This window comes from Oppia nitens, unplaced genomic scaffold (genome assembly GCF_028296485.1).
Source record: "Oppia nitens isolate AA-2021 unplaced genomic scaffold, nextdenovo-longstitch-racon4-pilon3 scaffold1_pilon_pilon_pilon, whole genome shotgun sequence".
NCBI classification, from domain to species: domain Eukaryota; kingdom Metazoa; phylum Arthropoda; class Arachnida; order Sarcoptiformes; family Oppiidae; genus Oppia; species Oppia nitens.
In genome coordinates, this window is record NW_026533199.1 from 2367264 (window position 1) to 2392894 (window position 25631).

Here is a 25631-nt window from a genome sequence, read left to right on the forward strand (position 1 = left end):
GAACCCTAATTGACTGATCAAATAAAATAAAAATAATTGTCGGATAACACTAATAAAAATACTGTAATAATAATAATAAAATAAAATCTAACAATATTGCTCACTAACAGATTATTGGGCATTAGTTTACAATATTATTAAGACATTAAAGTAGTGGCTTTTATTATACTCATTTGGCTATTAAATAACACAATATAAATAAGTTAAATAAATGATCCAAACAAACTTAGATATAAAATAATGTATAAATTTTTTTGTTTGTTATAAATCTTGTTTAATACCCCCATAATCTATACTAAAGTTGAAAAAACAAAATAATAAAAATACAAACAAAACATTTAATACGTTTGACATACAATTTGTAGTCTTTATTATTATTAACTTATTATTTTTTGTTTTTTTATTATTTACAAAATATTTATTTAATAAAAACTATTTACTCATTGTTTAGTTTTTTTATATTTTGTTTTAGTATCATTCAATCAAAATATGGGTTTTTAATTTAAAAAATTGCTGACAATATAAAAAATAAAATGTCAATAAAAATCTATAAAAAATATGTTTAAAATTTTATTCATGAAATCTAAAACCCAACAAAAATAAAATATAAAAATAAATTTTTTGCTTATCTGTTGAGTGATAGTAATGCTAACGAAAGCAAAATTTTTTATAAATATAAATATATTTTATTGTCTAATATTATATAACACAGTTTATTAAAAAGTGACATATTTTACGACTACTTAAAGTATTGATTGCTTTATTTGTTAATCAAAAAAGTTTAACTGAAAATGTTTCACAAATAACAAAATCTCAGCAAATGTGTCATAAATGCCATTAAAATGGATTTTTTATTTATATATTAAACTCTTTTGTTTTATTTTTCACTCAGAAATTCTTGAGTATATTAATAATATAACATATAATGTTTTTTAAGATCTTTAAGCCAAAACTAATATATTAATATTGATATTTTTAATATGTGTGCCAAATGTTTGAAGTCATCCATAATTTTTTTTTATGGATTATAAATTACAATTGACGATAAACACAGCAACAAAAATTAGTTGACATTAAAAATACTTTACTAAATAAATGTGTTGTTGTTATAGCTATTTCTGGTAATTAAGTCCTTCAAATGGTACGGAAGTATATTTAAAAAACTATATCATCAGTACTGATGACGATATATACAATATAATGATAATCTCCTTAATTGGAAGCGTTTATAATATTTATATATAATAGCAGACATTATAATCAATTTAGATATTAATTATTTAGAAATTATGGTTAGTTTTTATTTATTTATTTTTTTTTTGATGACAACAAATACAAATCCAATTTAATTGCTTGTAGTTAATAATTTTGATGATGATAGCAATTTTGAACACATTTTTCTCTAATTGTTACTATAATAAAATGATTGATACATGAAAAACACTAGTGTATATACACAGTATATATATAATCTATAGAAATGGTGTAATTGTAGCAAAAATTACATTTAATTATATAAGTAAACAAACAAAATAAAAATATTTAGCAAACAAACCGAAACAAAATAATTTAAGAGACAAAAAACCATTGTTATTATAAACATCTTTTTATTATTATTTGTTCATTAATTGTTATAATTATAATTTTTTATTTTAATTTATTTTTATTATTAAAACTATTAGATAATTAACAGTCACAGAAATAATTGTTTGTTTGTTGCAAAAAAACATTATAAAGCAAAATATAATTATATTAAATATTCATTTTTAAAAAAAATGTTGATATCAAATGCCATACAATTTATTATTATATATAATATACAATTTTTAAATTATATTATTTTGCATAACAAAGCTATCAATTATTTTCAAAAAATGTAATAAATAATTAATTTAAGAGCAACAGAGAAAAAGATAGATAGATATATACGGAGTATAAGAAAAATAGGCAAATCCGGAACACAACATACCGGTGCCCATCATCAACAATAGTACAACAATATCACAGTATATAAATCTATTATTATATTAATAATATAAATAAATTCATTATTTTTTTATTAATTATTTAATTAGCTTTCTTAGTCTTTGGTGGTCTCTTTGGTGGCTTTGCACGAACGGCCTGTCCTTTTGGAGGAAGTGGCGGTTTGATGCGGGGATCCTTTATTTTGCCACTTTTAACATCATCGTACACATCGGCGTAGAGTAGGTCATCCATGTCGACACCAAATGGCTAATAAAAACAATAGCATATAATAATAAAAAAAGGATTTTCATTATTATGACTTATGGCTGGTGTCAGCAAATGCTCGGAGGAGAGGGTGAACTGTCAAACGTGAGGACAGCATATTCGCACAGATTATTATTATTGCCATTACTATTGTGATGATTACTATTAATATGACTCTTATTATTGTGATTATTATGACTGTTATGATGACTGTTAAGAGTGCTATAATTGCTTTGACGGCTATTAAGCATTCTTCGCGAGTGATTTTCCTGAAKCTGATGCTGATTGCCATTGATTTTGGTGTGACAACCGTTGTATGGACTGTTCATTACATTATCGTCATCACTGGTAAGCTGTAGGTCAGCGTAGACCACATTGCGCTCATAAATGCTGTATATATTGGCACTGGAGGTCTACATTGTATTAAATCAGGCGGGGATTATAGCGAAAAATAAAGCATTGTTATTAGTAATGGATCGCTAATTAGGAAATCAGTATTTTATGAAACAATAACAAAAAAAACTAGAAGATAATAATAATAATAATAAAGAGCTGTTAGATTAAGCTCAGGGATGCCAACCTGATATCTGGCTGATTGGGTTCTACGCAACTCTCGCGTTATTTGAGCGATATTTTCGTTGTATTGGTATTTAGGCATATATTGCAGACACTTATTGTGTTTTTTTGTTATGAAACATCAAAAAAGCAAAAAATAAGTTAATCTCATAGCAAATCAATGCATTGTGTCGTAAGCTTATTAAAGAGATGGCCATACCTTTCKCTGAAAAGCCATATTTTCATACATTTCCCTATTGGGTGACTCCGGGTTTGTGTCGTTTTCATTGTCTATGGATGTCTTTCGGTTACCCAGAGATTCATTCCGCGAGATATCTATTAATAATAATTAAGAAAAAATCATATGTGAGAAAACCTCATCAGATAATATTGATTTAAAATAACAATAAAACAATTGTTATTATTTTTTTATTTCTCTCTCTCCGTTGGGAACACACATAATCTAAACAATAATTACTGGCAATTATATGTTAAGCTATAGCTTAGCAAAAAAATAAAGCCGAGGTATTTAAACGGTTATTTATATAATACTACTATTAATACAGTAATAATAACAATAATAAAAAAAATAATTGAAAACATCTCTCACCCATCACTTTGTCGTTTCGTTTCAATCTGGGATTCATTTCGACCTTTTTATATGTTATAACTATTTTTTGTTGTTAAGATTTTTTTAATGACACCAGAAGTCCATACATATTAAATAAATAAAAAGCAATTCACACACATATATAAATAAAAACAGACAATCGGTTAGTTTGTGGTTTTACATCCAAAAAAATGTGTACTCATTTTTATTATATATAAATTTATGTGATTCTCAACACAAACATATTTTTWAAAATGAGTTTATATATATATATATATATATATATATATATATATTTGTTGTTGGTTATGATATTTATTATCACTTAAAATAATTATCTAAATAAGCAGGCAATGTGTTATTGTTATTATTGTATAGCAAATACATACCTTGATTTGATGATAAATGACTGCTCAGTGATGAGGGAGTGGGAGATCGGCTACCATCGGGACTGTTAGTACATTGATATGAATTAGCATTAGTAGTATTAGTATTATGAAATATATAAGAAAATCTAGAGCTTAACTATATTTTAATGACTAATATGTGTATAGTAATAGCCATTTATTATAATTTGTATATATAATCATATAATGCATGCAAAATGATAGTAAAAGTGTTTTTCAAATGCAAAATAGTAGCTTTAGTTTATGTTTACTATGAACTGCTACTAAATAAAGCATTATTTTTGCATTAATATATCATAGGTTTGCATTAAAATGTAYTGTATATATGTATATAACTTTTGTGATGCAGTAAATTATATTCACTATATTATATACAATAAAAGATTATATAATATATTCAATATATAGTATATATATATTATAATGAAGGGCTTTAATAAAAATTGTGTTATTTTTGTTATCATTATTATTGTTATTAAAAAATAAATAAAATGTTTTATTAAGCAAAAAATGTATCGCAAAGTGCGTTAAACTTACTTTTCTCTGGTTTGTGAAACTCGAGTCGTTTCTGTAAAAATAAAAAATAACATAAAGGGAAAGGTCAGCAAAAATTAGTGGAGAGAGAGAGAGAGAGAGAGAGAGAGAGAGAGAGAAAGATAGGGAGGACTGTTAGACGCTGGRACACACTGTCATCAATGTTAGCTCATCATAACTATACATGCAAAGCACGTCCACATTTCATACACACACACATAGACAACACACAAAAACATRACTTATATATACATTTAAACTAAAACACACTATTATTATGTAATTTCCAACTATTATTATTTTTTGTATTATTATTTTGATTTCATTGAGAGAAATAGAGAGAGAGAGAGAGAGAGAGAGAGAGAGAGAGAGAGAGAGAGAGAGAGAGAGAGMACAAACCTTGCTTATGACGGCCCCTTCTCATCAAACAAATCAACACAAATAATATGACAATAAATGTAATTATTATGGCTATGATTATTGTCGATATGAGTAGCACAGACTCGTCACCCAATACTCCATCAGATATTACTGTTTTGAAATAAATCAAAATTAATTTATAATKTATGTTAAACTTATATATATATATATATATATATATATAATTTAAGAAAAATTATCTACACATATGTGTATAATTGATTTGTATTGAATTAATAATACTAAACTAATAGGCGTATATCGCTTATTAAATATGTATTATGCTTAATGTAGCATAAAATATAATTTATATAATATAATTGTTTCAAGGCTACAATTATTTCCCACGAAATGTATTTTTTATTTATCCTATTGAGTTACAAAATTATATGTTATGATAAAATGCTATTAATTATATCCATAAATCTAAAATAAGCAAATATACATTATAAAGAATATTTTTGCTAATGAATAAATTATATAATAATTTAATATTGGGAGACAAAAAAACATATAAATTGCTTACGAGTAGGTGGTGTCACATATAGGGTGCAATTGGGATCAGTTTGACCGATACTGTTGACCACAGAGCAGCTCCAACTGCCAAACAGTGACTCTTCGCTGATGGGAATAATTAGTTTGGATTTAAGGCCTTCATATTTGACATAACGTTCAATAAGTGATTCATTTAGTGATGAGTTATTTAGAGACCAATTGTATATAAGCTCATTGTTAGGATTGGCTGAAGTGACGGCACATATCAGTTCAATCTCGCCGTCACTACTGACGGGACCCTCGCTTAAGACACAGGACGGGGCGTCTGAAATGCCAGAGAAAGAGAGAGATAAAAAAAACAATAAATATAATTAGCAAAAAATAAAATAAAATAATAATAAAACATATTGTCTGATAATTAAGTGGCGAATGATTGATAATATAGTYGTGGGGAGTGTCACGCAATGTGTCTTTAATTTTTTTATGGACAGGGATTTAAAATACTATAATGTTGTTGTGCTAATAGTATATACTGGTATRATATATATATATATATATATATATATATACAGTAAATAATCTGTCATTATAACAGAGAGACACAAAAATTTAATGATCAAAGAGATAATAGATGAAAGAAAATAGTTTAAAGACACAGAAAAGACAACATAACATAACATACACAACACGTTAATTAAGAGATCGATTTTGTCTTCTCCGTGACGATTGGACGCCACACACGTGTATGTGCCGGCCCTTTCACGTTGGATGGATGTGTTCAGTGATAATAATGGTTTGTCGGCAATAACGGTGTCTAAATTGGACGATGAAAGCCACCGATAGGATGCCAGAGGCAGTGCATCGCTTTCGCAGGAGATCTCCGGAGGAATGTCGTATTCAATGACATCCACACGCTTTGGACGTACTCTCAGATTTTCCGGCGGGTCTGACAAATCAAATAAAAAAATTATTTTATATTTAGAAATAAAAGCTTTTAAATGGCTTTATATATTGTAGACATTATTTTTCAATAAAACAATTTTAGATTTCAATATAAAATACAGTAAATAAAATCAGCATTTTATTATATGCGATGTATTCATACGATTAGGTTTTCAAACAAATTGAATACTAAATTTAATAGTTTTCTATAGATATATATTCAATATATAAATATAATAAAAAAAGTGAGACACAGAATATTCTTTAGTAGTTTTTCAATAAAAAATATATATAAAGACTTTTGTGTTAAATAATGGCAACGAAGAGATGGGATTATTTAAATTTAATTGTTTGGGTTAATAGAGCAGTCAAAGTGATAGCTATTATGCATTTCAATCAAACCCTATCTCTTTCAGAGCACTCGTCTAACATATAAAAAAGGCAAATAATTTGCTTTGAAAATGTGTGTGAGTGAGTGAGTGAGTGAATAATGTGTGTGTGTGTGTGTGTGTGTGTGTGTGTGTGTGTGTGTGTGTGTGAGAGAGAGAGAGAGAGAGAGAGAGAGAGAGAGAGAGAGTTTTCATCATATTAAATGATAGTCTATTTTTAAAAAAGTAATGTAAAACAAATATCGATCAATTAGTTGATGAGCCCTAACCCCAGTGTCGCCCTTTAATTCACACACAACCTATGGGTTTATGTCAACTATAAAAATAGGGTTAAACTTTAAAAGTGTTGTTTAACTTAAATGCATTGACACCCAATACATAACAGTATGTTTAAAAAAGACACACACATTACACTCCAGTCTTTATTTGCTAACGATTTAGTAAATGACTTGTTTTTTGAGCTCAATTTATCTCTTGTTAGTCATCTCTCTCTCTCTCTTTCTCTTGTCTTTCAAGACTTTTTTATCTATAAAAATAACATTCAATTTACTTAAAGTTTAACTGATTTTTTTCAATTACTTTCAACTTATCTTTTTTATTTTGATTTATGATTTTATAAATATATTTTTATTTAATATTAATACTAATATTACTATACTTATAATAATATTATGTTTGTTTTATTATTATTATTATTGAGACATTTCTGCATTAACTGGTCTATGAAATGGGTTTAATGTTGTTATTCACTCTGATATATAATATAATAATCATTTATTTATTTATTCATAAATTCATTCAATCTCAGAGAGAGAAAAAAATTATATCGTATGATATCAACTAACCTAATGATATATAAAAGAAAGGTTCGCTTTTCAAATACAATCATTAATGAAAATCTTTGGGCACTTTTTTTCTCTCTCTCAGTGTTGGTATCGATCGATACAATTAAAAGGCAGGAAATCGAGAGCTAAATGGCATTAAATCGATTTATATTTTAAATTTGATTTTTTGTATAATACAGTATATTATTGCTGTATATACTGTATATATATATATATATATATATATATATATATATATATATATATATATATATATATATATATATATATATATATAATTTATATATCAAATAAAACAAATATAAAGGAATAGAGAATTWTATATATTTWTWTATATATATATACTGTATAAAAGGTTTTTCTTTTCATTTCATTTCATAAATAATTAAAAACTTGAAAAATGCTGTAATTTGTGTATATTCTTAAATAATGGAAAAATATATAAATATATATATATTGTCTGAAAAAATTCATAAATCATAAACATTAGAAAAGTCGAACTATTTTTGTCTCATTTATACTATAAAAACGGATGATAAGTAAAGTTAGATTACAAGGAAAGGGAGCGAAAAAGACAGGAATTTCTCGTTTTCTTTGATAAATAAATTTTTAATAAAAGTGACGATAGTTTTTTGATAGTTTTTTTTCAGTACATAACAAATACATAAAAAATGATTGGAAAAATATATACAAAAAAGTGTCTCTCCTTTTTTTTGCTAATATAAAAATGCAAACTTTCATTATTCATGAGTTATGACAGCATTTTTTTCGTATGAAAAAATTCAACAAAAAAATATATTTATTTATATTTTTCAAATAATACATACACTCGACAATGAATTTTGTCTGCGATTTGACTGAATGGCCGACAGTGTTATCACTGCTGACACAGGAATAGATGACATTCGTATCGCGGATCCGGTCGATGGGTGCCATTGCTGTCAAATTGAATATCAGTGTCGACACAACACTAACACACCGGTTGAGTATCACTTCCTCGGGATGTATGGAGTTTTTGATGGTATACAAGTCGGTCGAGTTGTCGATTAGTTGCGAGTTTCTATACCAACTTAGTTGGCAAATGGGAAAACACTCGACCCTACAGTTGACACTCAGCGAGTGGTCGGAAGTATCGGCGGTCACCACCTCTGACGACCGCTGTTTGTTGATTTTGTTTTCGTCGACACCGATAGTCGACGGCAAGTGGTCAATGATTTTCGGCGGCGCTAACATTGTCACCGGGAATACGCCTTTCGATCCTAAGCCGACTTCATTAACTGCAGCACAAGTAATGTTACCACTATTTGTCAGTTTTAGATCAGTTAACACTAGTATTGACTCTTTGGTCTGAAAGGGCACACCATCTGGACTTTCCCAGTGATATTCAATAGTATTGGAAGGCTTTCCTAAATCAGAGACAATGCACTCGAGCGACAAATTATGTCCTTTCACTGCATATATTCCGTTCAATTGGCGAATCACGGCTTTGCTCGGAGGATAACTGATGTCAATTTGGATGGAATTACTCGGTTCGCTTTGTCCGGCCTCCGATACGGCCAGACAAGTATAATTGCCGGCTATAGTACGGGTAACACTAAGCCATGTAATCTCTTTTTGATTGGTGCGCTCACCGCTCAATTCACTGACCAGTTGGCGGCCATTCTTAAGCCACTTAACAGTTGATGCGTTGAGTGGATTGCCATCAATAATATCACAAATCATGCGAACATCATCGCCCTCTTTGATGGTAAATCCCTGTTCAGGATTTGGATAGATTTCAAGATTTACTTTTGGCGGATATAAAACAATCAATAGTATGGGCTCAGCGGGCTTTCCGACGCCGATCTCATTAGAGACACTGCAATAATAAGCCCCGGAATCGTTTCGCTGGGGATTTACGATCGTAAGTATTGGGTATCCGGACAGTGATGACACAAAATGCTGACTACTATTATCCTCTATTATATCCAACATTTGACTGTCTTTAAACCATTTGGTCTCATTTTCAAGCAATTCGGGCGGATTTGATGAAAATGTACAGTAAATGTTGACCATATCTACACTTTCATTCACTATCACACCGTGTTTTGGCTCCATTACCACAATTGGAGGATCTGGTTGTGAACCAAAAAAAAATATAAAATATACGATACAATAACTTAGACACATAAGTAAAAGATATTTTCTAAATCATTTGACACAATATAAATACAAACAAAAAAAACTACATTATATCTTAGCCTAAAAAATAAATGATAAAAAATAAATCTAAACAACAAAAGAGAAAACAATAGGATGTATAGCCTGAAGGCTTATTTTAGGACTTACATTGAATTTTCAATTCAATCGACTCATTGATCGGCTCTTTCATCGCTTTATTTATTGCATGACATTCAATATGATTTAAGTGATCAAATCGGGTGACTCTCATCTCTAAATAACTTCGAGTATTAACTGTTAGACCATCGATGTTGGCCTCGACTTCGCTTTTTACTTCTTTATCAATGATATGAGTTCTATGTGTTGTTGAAGAAGAAGAAGAAAATTGGAATTTTTTATTTGAATGCAAAACATTAAGGGATTGTATTTCATATGAGTTGTCTAAAGAGATTGATTTATATATTGGTTCATACATTCAGATGAAATTGTCTAAAAATAAATATCAAATAAAAGTATCACTTAAATTACCCATTTTTCCAGACTATTTGTGTCTCCGGTTTACTCCCGTATGCTATGCATTGTATTAGAGCTATATCTCCTTCTTTGATTGCATCTCTTGGACCAACTATTTCGATGGTTTTTGCGCCAACTTTATTGTATTTGCCAAAAAAAGAGGGTATAATCAGTGAAGACAACAACAACAACAAAAATAAAGGGAGAGAAAGAAACATAAAAAAATTGATACAAATAAAAAGTATTGGTATTAACTTTTTATCGATCAGATGGTATTTTTTTTATACACTTTTATATCATATATTACTACAAATAAGATTATAAAGCAATTGGAAAAAAGACAATTACCGCTGACATCAATCATGACGTGTGAGTCCATTGAGTTGTTTCTGATGGCCTCGTGTTGGACGTGACACTCGTATCGACTCTTCAGATCGTTTCGCGACAATTGTTTAGTTAATACCAGACGAGTCATATTGTCGTCGATGGCCGACGAGTTTTTTACGTCAACAAGTTTAGCGTTTCCCTGGCTATCTATTGCACGCCAACTGATGACAGGCATAGGTTTGCCGCCGATGACAATGCAGGCCAACCTCACGAACTCATCTTCCAGTCCGCGAATCTCTTGGCCGCTATCGAGCTGTGAGCTCTTGTACTCGATATAAGCTTTCGATGGTTTTACTGATTGTTTTGACGGAAAACACATGTAAAACAGTCGTATAAGTTGTCGATAAAAAAATATTTTTTTAGTTTGTCTGTAAAATTAAGTGCCGATCAAAAAAATCAATAATACCTATAATGTTGAGCCTAACAAATGTCAGTGAAGGACACTTTCCCCCAACATATGTTACGTCACACTGAAAGACAATATATAAGACAATATCAGAGGGACAGTCATATATGAAGATAATAAAACATTGAACTCGACATCTAATTGTCGTTTTCATTGTATGTATTTGAGAGCACCAGTACTACACTGTACTACCAGTGCTATCAGTTCTAAATAAGACAGCTATTATTGATGATTATATGAGTTGTCAGACCTTATAGAGAGCCTCATCGGTGCTCTTTAATTGATTGATGGAAAGCTGGGCTTCGGTTTTCTGTAGCGAAAACCGGGCTCTACCGGACAGATCACGCAACGGTTTTTCCACATTGTCGGCAAAGATATAGATTCTGGACCATCGGTCATCCCTTTCCAGTTTGGTCCAGGTCAGGAAGTATACTTCACCGCACTGGGCCTGATCTATATGACAGGGCAACGATGCCGACTGACCTGCAACTCCTTTAACAACAACTGGCAGATCGGCTATAATTGCAATAAGAGAGACACAGATAGATAGATAGATATTTAATATACGTATATATATATATAGAAATATATAAATAAATAATAAAAAAGGACTGTCAGCTGCACGAAACTGTTGGCAAATAGATAGCTAAGCTGATGGTCAGTCAGTGCATATGATGGTTATATTTCTTATGTATACTTTATATGTTTGTTGTGCATTATTGTTATAGTTATGGTTTTTTGGGTATTGTAAGCACATACATACATAGTATAGTTAGTAGTATACTTTGACCACTTTTTGTGTGTTTGTGATCATAAAATACCAGTCTATTTGTACACAACATAGTTTGTATAGACAAACACACAAACAAATACTGTATATATTTACACACAAACATACACACAGAGAGTCTAACTGTTATGTAATATATTAGCGATTTTTTTCTGGTGAATGGCTTTTGTAATAAATCTTAAAGGCATTAATGCAATGTTTAGCTATTAATCGCAGATGCGATGCCTGTGTGTGTGTGTGTGTRTGTGTRTGTGTGTGTGTGTGTGTGTGTGTGTGTGGATGCTATGCTATGAGCTAGAGATGCCAGTGCTATATCATTGTCTTGTAGTCAACATTATAGCCAATACTCTAAGAGTTAGTATATATATGCGATATAAATGTGTGCGACTTAATAGTGATCTATTGGGTTATCTCTTTCGGCAAAACAAATCGTACCGAAGATACCAACAAAAAAACCAATGGTTCACTTGTTTTATTAAACATTTTTTTGTATGCTGTTTTTTTTGTGTTGACTGGCATTAAAAATCGGTAAAAATCTGACTGCCGGTGCAATAAGTGCTGTGCTGTTGGCGTTGGTATTGTTGTTGTTATTGTTGTGGTTTCTGGTGATGTGAACACTCAAAACCAATATTGCTATGTATTTCTTAGGCGATGTATTTAACGCATCGATGATCAAAGATAAAGACTTGTGGTTACTATTCATTAGAGAGAATTTCCTCGGAGAGGATATATGCATCAGAAGATGCAGTTTGTGTTCACCACCAAACACACCATCAAACTGAACACCACAAACTCTCTCTCTCTCTCTCTCTCTCTATCTCTCACTCACTCACTCACTTACTTACTCACTCACTCTGTGAGGCCAACTCTGACAACAATAAGAAACAGTACCAACACTGACGACACCATTAGTTAAAGAAATATCTATATATTAAAAAAAAAATCTCTTTTCTAAAAGGAAATGTATAAAACTCCGGCGCTATAAACACTTGACCTCTCGGTGCTCTTCCGATCATTTATTGCTATGATTTTTCATCAGATATACGCCTTTTGACAAACAAATAGACTTATCATTTGTAATAAAACAATTGCATTGAATTTTTTTTGGTATAATATATTGCATAAGAAGTCTCGTCACGTTTGCAAATATCTAACTATAATCTGCATTCATGTCTTCCGAAAATTGTAGACAAATATTGACGTTTACCTCTAATATCTCTTTTTATCCCTTGTGTGTGTGTGTGTGTGTGTCACTAGTRGTTAAAATTTATGACTATTTCACAAATTTTGCAAATAATATATACACTTCTCAGTGGAACAATAGATCAAATAGATTGTGAATATGATGTGTATATATCATATTTGGTATGTTTGTTGAAACCAACAAAAAATAYAAAAAATGTTTGGATGTGCAGCACAAGTGATCTGTTAGTACTGATGGTGTGGTGATGGCAGTGTGTATGTGAGGTATAGCCTAACAGTATATGCCTTTTTCGTGTCCAATTCTGAATTCATGCATATTTAATAAAGCACTTCATTTTGTGTGACTGTTGGCTAAAGTATAATCACATATTATTTTTTGTCTATTGTTTTACCAATAAATCGTTTTTTTTCTCTCACTGTACAGACATATCATATCATAAGTTTTTTATCATTTTAAGAGATCTCTAAAAACATTAATGTAGTCGAGTGTGTTGTTGTCTCTACAATATACAGTATGTATGTTAAGAGCACCTGCAGTAGAGACTACACATTATTATATTATATATAAATTTTATTTTTTTTCTTTCTGTTTTGTGTATATTTATGAGAGTCAATCTCCTGTCTCTATCTGAGATCTCCCTTTCCTCTTGTGGTGCACTCATAACATAAACATAACCACCGACACTGACATAACAAGTCAAGAGTTGCCTTAATTAAGGGAAAGTTTGCAATTAAAGCATTTCTATTGTCTTGTATTATGTGTTTTTGTCTTTTTTATGTGTGCTTTTATTTGACAGAGCACTGGTAGGCAGGCTATGCCATTATGATTGTTACTCTTTAGACAACAYATTCTCTACACTCACACAACCTCACGTCAGATTCATTTTATTGATCTCTTTTTTTCTCTTTCTAGTTTGTCTAAGTGGTCCCAAAGCAAGCATTAAACGGCCCTTTCCTCTCTTTCCCTTTTATTTCGTTGACCTCCTAATTAGGCTTTCTTTTTATACGACATTACTTGGACATTACAACACATACTGTACTCTACTCTACTACTATTACTTTATACATTCAGTCAATATATTGTTAGAAACTTTTTTTTCTATCGATACAAATAGCGAGTAACCTATCCGACCCTTAATAGCAAACTTGCATTTCGAGTTACGATCAAAAAAATTCTGTATATTTTATTACATAACAAACGAGAGCGACTTTTTTCTAATTCACACACTTTTTATTTTATTTGTCGTTTTTTACGTTCAATACTTTAATCGGTTTTCAATAATTCATCGTTAAATACAAGCGATAGACAAAACACATACAACCCGATTGAGAGATTGAAAACGAGAGTGAATTTGCTATCCAAACGCTAATACAATACTAATAGAGAGTGAAACTAATATTATATTAAAGTGTTGTATTGTTTTGGATTAAAGCCAAATAAATAGTAAGGAATTTGTCGATCACTTTATTTCTTAATGTCATTTAAAACTGCATTTTCAGACACAACTGTTCACTAAAACTCTTTACGCCAGTGAAGTGATCCTCACCTAAGTTAGCATTTAGTTAGTATATATACTATGAAATGACATTTAATACGATTGTGTATATTCACTACATTTGCAATTTATATATAAAAGTTATATTATTATATAAATTTATATTAGTTAACTCTGAGCTGAGTTAAAAGACTATTAATTTTAAGCACTGGTATGTATGTATGTTCTGCTGATATTATGTATATATATATATTTATATAACCAGCAACTGACATAATCAATGCCAATAAAAACTTAATGATGTAGACAGTGATAAAAAGGAACGGTAGCAAGGTTAAAAACAAATAACCAACAAAAAAAAGTAATAAATAAATAGACTTCAAAATAAAGTACTCTCACTCACCTGTCGACTCATCCACTTGAAGACCGAAGGACAGCCATTGAGTGGCTCCGACACATAATATTAATAAATGGCCAAACATTGCACTGTGTTTTGGTGTTTTGATATAATATATATATATATATAAACACAAATTGCTTTTACAATAAAAAGCACGGAATATAAAAATTGGCCAAAAATTATATGCGATTCCTATTTGTTTTTAAGTCATTTAGTGTGAGAAGCTTTCGCTGAGAAGTTTATGCACTGAAAACATGATAAATGCCATTATACTGTATAAAAGTAGAGGCTAACTGTGCTCTACATATTACATGACTGTATAAATATTCGTATTTAAAATGCTTATGTAACACCAACACAGCAATTGACATCAGCAGCAACACAACAATAACAATACTATCACTATATTCAAACAAATTGTGCTTTTATTTCAATCACATATATATATATATATATATACAAAGGGAGTGTTGTGTTTTTATTTTGAAATAAACACAACGACTGACTATCTGATCCCCGATATGTGAGAAACCCAGTGATTTTCACAGTTAAGGAGCGCACATATCACTCAGCACTGGCAGTTCATATGTGGAATGGTTATGATAGAGACACAGTCAGTCAGCACACGCACACAACACGTAGTACAGGGCATGTGCGGCACTATCATCTGGATGTGCTGTAAATGATATATTTAGCTGAGATTTGGCTTAAGGCTAAATCACAAGTAATCATAAGTTTCCGGTCCGGCCGTTGTATAAACTTTTTTATTTTATATATTTTTAAAAAACTAACTCTTGTTTTATGCCTCTCTTTAAAAAAGTGATTATAACTGAAAGACACGAACTCCACAATTATAAGTCACTTTTATATGTATATTCAATACACAGCACTGATAGCTCTCTCACTCTGTCACTGAACTACTGACTACTGGTCTCTCTCCTCATACTTGAAAAGTAACATCTCTTAAGTGAGTGAGAGAGAGAAGCGGCAGGAAATAATAGGGGGTTGGGGTTGGTTGGGGTCCCAAAAGTTATCTCACTGAGACATTGGCGTTACAAACAATCGCTTCATACACACACATACACACACTCGGGTGAGAGACACGAGGGGAAAGACATATAACAAACCAACGAGTTTTTTGCACAACAAAAGTGAGTGATGTTATGCTGGAGTGTGGTGTGTATACCCCTTAAACAGCCAATAGCGTCGACACATATCGTGTTTGGTGTTTGGCCAACATCTGGTTCATCTCGATTTAGCATCAAATTCAATGTAATACTCATTTTCACTATATATTACACATACAGCACAGTGAGCACAGTCATCATCATCATCAGCAGTACCGACGACTTCATCATTATTTTTTTGTGACTCCCAATATGTGACTCATAAAAGATATATACATATAACTTATATCGTATAAGTTATACCGTATAGATATATATATATGTGTGCGGAGCTCATAATCAACTCATTTATTGCTGACAACACAACTCAAGTCACACACTTTCTGTCTGTCTGTCTGTCCATCTGTTTGTCTATCCGTTTAGTAACTGACTTCTCTCTATCTTTCGCATTCAATGTGTAATTGTTAACTGAATTGTGAGTTTATATCAATCGCTTTACAACACATACAAACACATAAAATACATACCACTCAAGTGACTCACAAATCTAGACTAACTTCTAATAGAGAAAGAGAGAGASAGAGAGAGAGGACAGACAGTTATTTTGCAAAGTGATGAAGAATAAGATGATGTGATGTTATTTTTTGGTTTGTTTTTAGTCTTAAATAGTCTTTATATCTTTTTTTTTGTGTTTTGTTTGACCGACAACTTTCTCTGAAGAGCTCTGAAGAATCCGTAAAGAAGAGAGAATAGTCACATACGGAGAGAGAGAGAAAAAAACGTCTCTTTTAATCGACTTCTCCCTCATGTGTTTATTTGGCCACAAAAAATAATCACAACATTACATTGTGTTTATGTATTGTGAAAGAAAGAGTGAAACAACTAAATACAATAAGTGTCTAATATAATAAAATAATATAACTTTTTTTGGTGTTACCAGTGCTAACATAACAGTACGACAACAACGACGACGACTCGTGTGCTCCCGATATGATAACATCAATAATAAAGACTTTTTCATTGAGTTTATTGATTTTGGTCTACTTTTGTCTATTGTTTACGAGAGGTAAGTCAATGATGAGATAGAGTTAGCCAAAAGTCTCTCTCTCTCTCTCTCTCTCTCTCTCTCTCTCTCTCTCTCTCTCTCTCTCTCTCTCTCTCTCTCTCTTTCTTTCTTAATCAGTTCCAACAATAGTAATAATACACTGAACACAATAATAATATCGCTATACTTTTCCCAATACTGTATATCATTATATATAACTCATAAATCTATGCACTATTGCTTTTAGCAATACAATTATGAGACCTAACCGTTCAAAATACTTACACACAGTTCTCTTTCAGTCATCACTTTTCAAATCTCTCTCTCTCTTTCTCTTCTCTCTCTCTCTCTCTCTCTCTCTCTCTCTCTCTCTCTCTCTCTCTCTCTCTCTCTCTGAGTCTTTCACATCATTTAATTGTATAGCATTGTGCAAAAGAGTCCACTATTTTGATCTAAATTAGTCTCCATTTCCTCCCAATGCATGAATTCATACGATGGTCTCTCTCTCTCTTTCTCTCTCTCTCTCTCTTTCCTAACTCTTGAATCTCAGTGTTAGTGTGACTACAGTACTACTGTGTGCGTCAATGTGTGAATATATTCACTGCTATTATTGCTATTTTTAATGGCACTCAGACTCCGATAAACTGGATATATTGTGTGTGTGTGTGTGTGTGTGTGTGTGTGTGTGTGTGTGTGTGTGTGTGTGTGTGTGTGTGTGTGTGTGTGTGTGTGTGTGTGTGTGTGTGTGTGTGTGTGTGTGTGTGTGTGTGTGTGTGTGTGTGTGTGTGTGTGTGTGTGTGTGTGTGCTGTAATGCTAGTGCTCTGAGTCGGTTAACTATTTATTTATATATATATAACTTTATATCTATATATTGGTTTATATCTTAAGACATAACTATTTACAGTTAACTGAATTCACACTACACTTATACTAAAAACATATATAACATAATAATATAAAAAATAAGTATATATTTTTGTTTTGTCGAGTAATGTGTTGTTCACCAAAAAAGAAATGGTAATATCAAAGACATTAAAAGTCTCTTTTTCTCTACAAAAACTTGAGAGAAGAGAAAGCTCTTTCAAACAAAATACTAGTAATACTAATAATAATAATGAAAATAATGTTTTTGATTCCCGAAAAAATATTTCAATGGGTTTTAGCGAATAATAACAATGTATTTGCAAGCAATCAAGCGTTTGAACTAATAGTGCAAAAAATTTTAATGAATTGCAATAACAATCATAAATAGAAAGTAAATTTTTTCAATAGGATAGAGACAACTGGCAAGCGTATAGCTATTTAAGGAATATCAATACATAGGAATGGGATAGGATAGGGATAGACTATTGGTAATTATTGTGACCATTACTCTGTAGGCGCGCACTACTACCACAATCATCACTACTGCTAACACCACCACCACTACCACTGGCCCATCGCTTTAGGCTATGATTTAGATTTTTGCTTTCACTCCGATAACCACCTGTTGTGGCAGAAAAAGCCAGTCGATTGCCATTCAATAGAAATATATTGATAATAAATTTTTATGAAAAATATGTCAAATGCTTTCTTTTTGTTGTCTAAAATAAAAATTATAAAAACATAATAAAAAAGTTTTTCAAACTCTATTAACAGATTTACGGGTGGAATGCGTGCGAATAACTGGTATGAGTCCCACACAGTCTATGGCCAACGGCTCACAGCACAGTGTGGTACTGGACTGTCAGTTCGAGATGGATGAGCTCCAAGACAAAATGGTTGTCCTTAAATGGTAGGTATTAAGGCTTTACTTTTAAATGCCATATTGCAAACAACAGCACAACTAGAAAGGCATTCAATCAATCGATAATTATGCCGACTATTGGAAGACAACAACTAATTTATTTTATTTTTTATTTTATTTTAATTATTTGATAACCACAACAACAACAACACCATCAAACTGACAACAGGTACCATAAAGGCGATACCGTTCCCATCTATCAATGGATTATATCGAAAAATAGCCGAAAATATTCGGACAAAATTGAGCCATTCGTTGATAAGACTTATTTAGCTAACAATTCGGTGTCGACACAGTTCCGGGCCATTCGTCTGGTAAACCCTACCGTCAGGTTAAGTGGTATTTATGAATGTAGTGTTCAGTCACTTGAAAGCCACGACATTCAGACCACTGAACTCATTATTTATGGTAATGTGTTTGTTGTTGTCTCACATCATATCACATAAATTTACAAATATATACTGTATATTCATATGATATGACCAAATATTTTTATTATATATCTTTTTTGAAAAGTTTAATTGTTTAGACAAATTATTTATTTATGCAAATTATGGCCCAAAAATATATATATATATATATAAATGGTTTATAACCTCCAGAAATGGTTTTAAATAAAATTGTCTAAACTTCTATGATATTCCTCTCCCCTCCCATTTCAGTCCCCTTTATATCCAGCTCTCATGTGTACATAAATTCACTCATATGTTTATTTAGTTGACACAAATATTTGCATTAAAGCCACAATTTCTTAAAAATATTGATTTTATTAGTAGAGAGAGAAAAAAACCTTAAAATATATATTCAATAATAATAATAAAGTGAAACTACTTTTGCCATTAGATATATACTCAGAGATAGATAGATATAAACTTAACTGTATATGACTTTAGAGAAAAAAAGATATTTAATGTTAAAAAAATTGTAACCGTTTAAATAGTTTAAAAAACAAACTTATGATTATTATTTGTGTTTTAAAAGCAAAATATAATTAAAAGCACTTTTCTTATATATTTAATATATAAATAAAAAAGACATTTTTATGAAATACTAAAAAAAGTTAATAAACTCTTTTGTCATACAGTGGTTTCATTTATATCATATAAATATACGATATTTTTGAAGGTTTTGCTTAACTAATGATTTTTATTTAATCAATACTGTTATGTCATCATCTCTTTACAAGCATTTAAGAGCATTCAGGCATTTAAGCCATTAATCTTTATAAATATAGTTTTGACATTAAGACAATAACTTATATATATATAATAAAAATCTTTCATCATTTTTGAGATTATTAGACATACTATTTAAAAAATATATATAATATAATAATATACAATGTGYTTATAATAGAAAACTTTATTATTATATTATCAAATAGACTAAATAGACTAATAATAATCTATTTTAATTAGTAAATACATAGTGTATTATTTATATAATGTTATTGTTTTATTAATACAATATCTCATCTTTTATGTATATATTGTTAGCTATTTTTTGTTATGTAATTAATTAATTTTAATAATTAATTTTTTTCTTATGTAATTAGTACCAGCAAAAAGATTTACAATGCAAGCCATTGAAGTGGTCAATGGTGTCAACATAACTTGTGAGGCCAGTGGACTGTCACCCGAGCCAAGGCTTACATTGTTTCGTATAACACAATCAACTGAACCAAACAATAACAGTGGTATGAATGCCATTGAAGTGATAGATAGAGTGGCCGTAACACTGATTCACGGACAGTCTGGTCTTTACGACATCTCATTGACAGCACATGTATATGAAGACTCATATTCCGGTTTAGATGCAACCGATCATTACGAGTGTCGACTAACTATTGATAAAACCGGCTATCAGGACACTAAAACTGTGGCCATTCAAGCAGGTATGCGTCCATCCATAATACACACATTTATTAGATAAGTAATATAAGACATTATATATATAAGACTTATATATGACAATACCCATTGAGTTAAGTCAATAAAATTGTTGAAAATGATTGAGATATGCAGTCAATGGGCAAACATATGTATTGTATGATATGTCAAACAACAAACTTATGAACTCAAACATTGATGCCTTTCACTGGTATTAAATACATTGAGAGCGATATCTAATATTTGTCAAACTTTCCTCTCTTTCATCATTATATACGGTATATATAATATATATGTTTGGCTCATATAATGTTTAAGAGTTGTAGGGCACATACATCTATCACAAACCTGCGATATCCATGTGCTCTCAGTATTTGCTCTGTGATGCAGATTTTTTTCCGCCAAAGTTTAGTATATATAATACATACAAACATATCAAACATATTGAAAATTCATACAAAAATATTATATATATATATATATATATATATCTAACTCGAGGGCTTTGGAGATGGAAATGCATTTTTTGCAATTTTTATCATTACTTTTATCGACAATTCCTTGATTTGTGAGCGGAAATATGTATTTCAGAGGATTTTACTTTTGAAGTGTAGTATATTTTTTTGGTATAGATCCTTTATTGTATATACATGAGCTCCATAAATATATCATATATAACGGTGAGACTAACATTTGATCACATTTTATATTTTATTTTTTATTGCACTGAAATAATGTACGGATAATATAACTTAATATAAGAATATTACTTATATATATATAAAGTATATAAACTGCAATTTATATATATATATATTTCTTTTATATTTGATATTTTATATATATATAATAAAAGTGTCGAGGATTTCAATGTGTTTAATACAATAGAAATATATGTATATATTTAGTGTATATATATAGTAAATATAACAATATATAAAATTAAAGGAATTGTGTTATTCTTTTAGAAATAAAATTTTTAAATCAAATCATATGATAATATGAGATGTGCTTTGAATGATAAATAAATGGCAATAAAGCGATCTCTTTATTCCTATTTTTTGGTGAAACAATGGGTCAAACAATATGATCACATCATTAGGTACGCCCACAAATCATATTCATGTGGTTGACTCTTGGCTTTTAAAACCAGTGCAAATATAAATTATATTTGGATATAACTATATATATATATATATATAGCATATCATATTATAAATACTAATCATACTAATAATGTTATATAACTTTTAAACAATATAATGATATTGTATTCAATGAATTGATCGCATCGATGATCTTCTATTCATTCATTTACTTATTTATATATTTATATATAAATTTATTGTTACAGAGAAAAGGCATTGTTTTCATTTTAAAATAAAAAACGTTATATAATCTAATGTCATTGATATGGCATATAAACTGAGACTTAAAAACTGTTTTCATGAGATTATACAGTAGTAGTTAGTAGTAGTTGTGTTTTTTTTTTGGTGAATGACAGAGTCATTCAGTCATAGCCCTCTATGTTTGTACACTAGTGTTTGAAGTTAACTATTATTTTGAATGCATTGCTTAGCTATACAGTAGTTTGAATGTGCTATTTGTTTAAGACTTATTTGTAGGCATTCTCTCTCTCTCTCTCTCTCTCTCTCTCTCTCTCTCTCTCTCTCTCTCTCTCTCTCTCTCTCTCTCTCTCTCTCTCTCTCTCTCTCTCTCTCTCTCTCAGCCTAAGCCAGTGGTGTTTGAGGCGTGAGAAACCTGAATGCATAACCATTTCTCGACACACAATATATATAATATAATATAATAGCCTTTTTCTACGGATATGCCTGTCCTCCCGTTTCTCTCACTCTATCCATTTGTGTCCATATTGTTAAATATGGCGACAATTGTGTTGCAGACTTGAAGTGAATACAAATTTATAATATTCACAAAACATATACTCTATTGGATATACCATATATATACTGTATATGCCATTAAAGTCCATACAAAAGCGTCCACTTATTTATACATCACAAGCACATCACATATAAACATATAACCCATACTTTTTTGGCAGACAATACAAGGGGCTCACACTTATGGCAATACCCAATATAACGACATTTTTCTCTGTCTATCCATCCAACTGTTCCTTATAAAAGTGATGGTCGTCTTCTCTCTTCTTTTTTTGAAAAATATAATATATATTTGCATTTTTGTAGCACAAGTTCATCGATGCGTTGCTCCGTTTTGCTTGGCTTAGCGTTTTGAACACACTTTTAACAATAGCCTCTCATCCACTCAAAAAACAAACTCTATTTATATTATATATATATTTTGCAAACTTTATATTTTATTATTGTTGTTATTATTATTCAACACATTTCAGCTCTCTCTCTCTCTCTCTCTCTCTCTCTCTCTCTCTCTCTCTCTCTCTCTCTCAATCCAAGCCTTCTGTCTCTTTCTCTCTCTTTCTTGTTTTGTCCGAAAACTAAAAGTAAAATTTTAAGAAACTTTTTTTTGAGGAAATTTTTCAAGAAAAACACACACAGAATAAAATAATTCGTTTGTTTGAAGAGTAGTTATACAATAAACTTAGTATTTTATATTCAAACAATTTGTTTTTAATTGTTCGTCTGAGAAGAAAACTTGTATTCATAAAAAAAACTATTTAAATTTAAATAAATATTTTATTAATAAATATTTTATAAATAACAAAAAAAAACTCTTATAAACATCATATGACACTTATATTTGTCACTCACTCACTCACTCTCTTCAAAAATAATGAGCTTTCGAGTTAAAAGTCTTTTATTTTTATTCACAAATATATTTTTGTTGTTCATTCACTTTATATATACAATATATTGTTAAGTGAAAATAAAAGGGCAAAAATTTGTTATTTACGAGACTGAAATTGTATGCCATAAATTCACAAATATTAAACATTATTATTTTTTATTATTTTTTTCTGTGTTATATAAGCGATCAGTGAGTAAAAAAGTAAAAGTACCAAAAAAACAATAATAATAATCGAGACATACATACAATACAATACAATTGATGCGTTCAAAGAAAATAGACAAATATATAACATATATATAAAAAATAGAGCAAACATTGAAAAATACTATTGTTGTTATTGTTGTTGTTATTGCTATTATTATTTATTATATTTATATATATATTTATAAATTTATATAATTTTTTTATTATTATATTGTTAGGTTGGCACACAAGATATTATACTCGCAGCTCATCCAACAACAAATGTAAGCTCAATATTATAATTTATTATTTAATATAAATATAAAGTACTGTATTGTACCAGTATATAATACCATATATATATATATATATATATATATATATATATATATGTATATAAGTTATACTGTACTACAGGTTAAGAAAAATCTATACAATATCTTAATAATTCAAGCAATCTCTTTAAATCTTTTATATACTATATMTATAACTTATATTATATACAAATATCTTTTTTTAAACTTTTTAGTTTCATATGATATGATAGTAATATCATAATGTTTTTTTACCGTAGGAATTCATAATATACATGTAAACATTTATTATATATTTTTACGATAAATAAAACTAATACAATAATAAACTTTATGGGTTATATATTAGTTTAGGCCAATTTTTCCCCATTATTTTATAGCTATAAATTAATGTTAGAAAATATAATTAACCGATTATAAGATTTTTTTTTTAAAAAAAAGCTTCACTTTTACTGTGTGACAAAAAAGTCTTAAAAAATATTTTTATTATTATTATTATTATCATTATTAACTTATTTTTCTTTCAAATATTCATTTATTTAGTTAAAAGCTTTCACTCAATTTATAAGACATATAATGTTTTATAGTATTTTTTACTGTGTTTACTATACTGTATAAACTTTATAATGCATGTATTCTAATGTATATAATAATAATATTATTAGTTAATGTTATGTAATAGTGGGTGAGTGTATATACTGTATATATACTGTATGTGTCTGTTATATTATATAACATTTTAATAAAATTAATTTTTATCCGACACTAGTTATAGCACTGAAGCAGACATCGACATCACTGATGGCTGTTGTTCTCCCTCTTCTGGCAGTCTTAGTCATCATAATCAACAATAACAACAACATTATCAATACTTTTATTATCGCATAAAATACTAGTGAAGAAGTGGTAGTCACACGAGTTGAGTCACTCACTCCCAGTGCTCACAATTTAATGTGTTGTGTTGTTATGCATCATATGTCAGAGCATTTGGTTTTTATATATCACATAAATATATTTTATATATCAAAAATCTATTGTTGTTATAATAATAATATAAAAAACTTTATGACTGACTATATATAACAATAATATAAACCCCATCCACCACTCATAACACACACACATAATACTACTCCACCAACGAGTCTCCTCTGCCTAACGGATCCCATCACAAGATATCAGTGCAACACATCTCCTGCGGTGTCAGACATATAGAAAAATGTGTGCCATTTTGTAGCCAAAGAAATATCTGCTATTGTCTTCATCATCACATGTTTTTGTTTGTTTGTTGATTATTTCTAGTCTTACAATACAATATATACAACATTTTTTTCAATAATAAGAGAAAATATAATAATAAAGAGAAATAAAATAATTTTTTGTTTTTTTGTTATATATATATATATAATAAAAATAAATATTTTTAATATAAAATACACTGAAAGCGAAACCCATTGATGAAAAGCCGTTTGTATGTTTGAAAAGTGTATTTTTTTTTGTTGAAACCATTGGATCGCTTTTTGTGGTTATAATCATTTAAAGTATAATAATATAAATTTATATAATACTGTATATAAGTATATAACAAAATATTAGTCCGTAAAGATTGTTGTATTTATTGAAAGTATAAAATGCTATAAATTCAAGTTATTTATACAATAATAATAAAATACATTATATTATTATATATATTAGATAACTAAAAGAGTAAA

At 29.5% G+C, this 25631-nt stretch overlaps 2 protein-coding genes across 3 annotated transcripts; one reads left to right on the top strand and one right to left on the bottom strand.

Annotated features, from left to right (window-relative positions):
* Positions 1 to 2244: 2244 nt before the first annotated feature.
* On the bottom strand, positions 2245 to 14863 carry LOC128952857 (hemicentin-1-like). Its single transcript, XM_054298312.1, has 16 exons — positions 14785 to 14863; positions 11143 to 11408; positions 10893 to 10956; positions 10448 to 10780; positions 10115 to 10235; positions 9755 to 9942; positions 8254 to 9540; positions 5933 to 6196; positions 5282 to 5575; positions 4735 to 4866; positions 4339 to 4369; positions 3784 to 3845; positions 3395 to 3454; positions 3005 to 3120; positions 2810 to 2899; positions 2245 to 2642 (listed from the first exon to the last, which is right to left on the bottom strand). The coding sequence occupies exons 1-16, from the start codon at positions 14861 to 14863 to the stop codon at positions 2298 to 2300; spliced, it is 3732 nt and encodes a 1243-aa protein (XP_054154287.1). The 3' UTR covers positions 2245 to 2297.
* A 1506-nt stretch (positions 14864 to 16369) lies between these two features.
* Positions 16370 to 24947, top strand: LOC128951694 (uncharacterized). 2 transcript variants are annotated; one of them, XM_054296947.1, is made up of 6 exons: positions 16370 to 16974; positions 18593 to 18728; positions 18910 to 19148; positions 20296 to 20634; positions 23845 to 23889; positions 24689 to 24947. In XM_054296947.1, exons 1-6 carry the CDS (start codon positions 16899 to 16901, stop codon positions 24805 to 24807), a joined length of 954 nt encoding a protein of 317 aa, XP_054152922.1. In that variant the 5' UTR covers positions 16370 to 16898; the 3' UTR covers positions 24808 to 24947. The 2 variants fall into 2 exon arrangements, with proteins under 2 accessions (XP_054152922.1, XP_054152923.1); XM_054296948.1 differs by lacking the exon at positions 16370 to 16974 and adding an exon at positions 18243 to 18306.
* Positions 24948 to 25631: the final 684 nt, after the last annotated feature.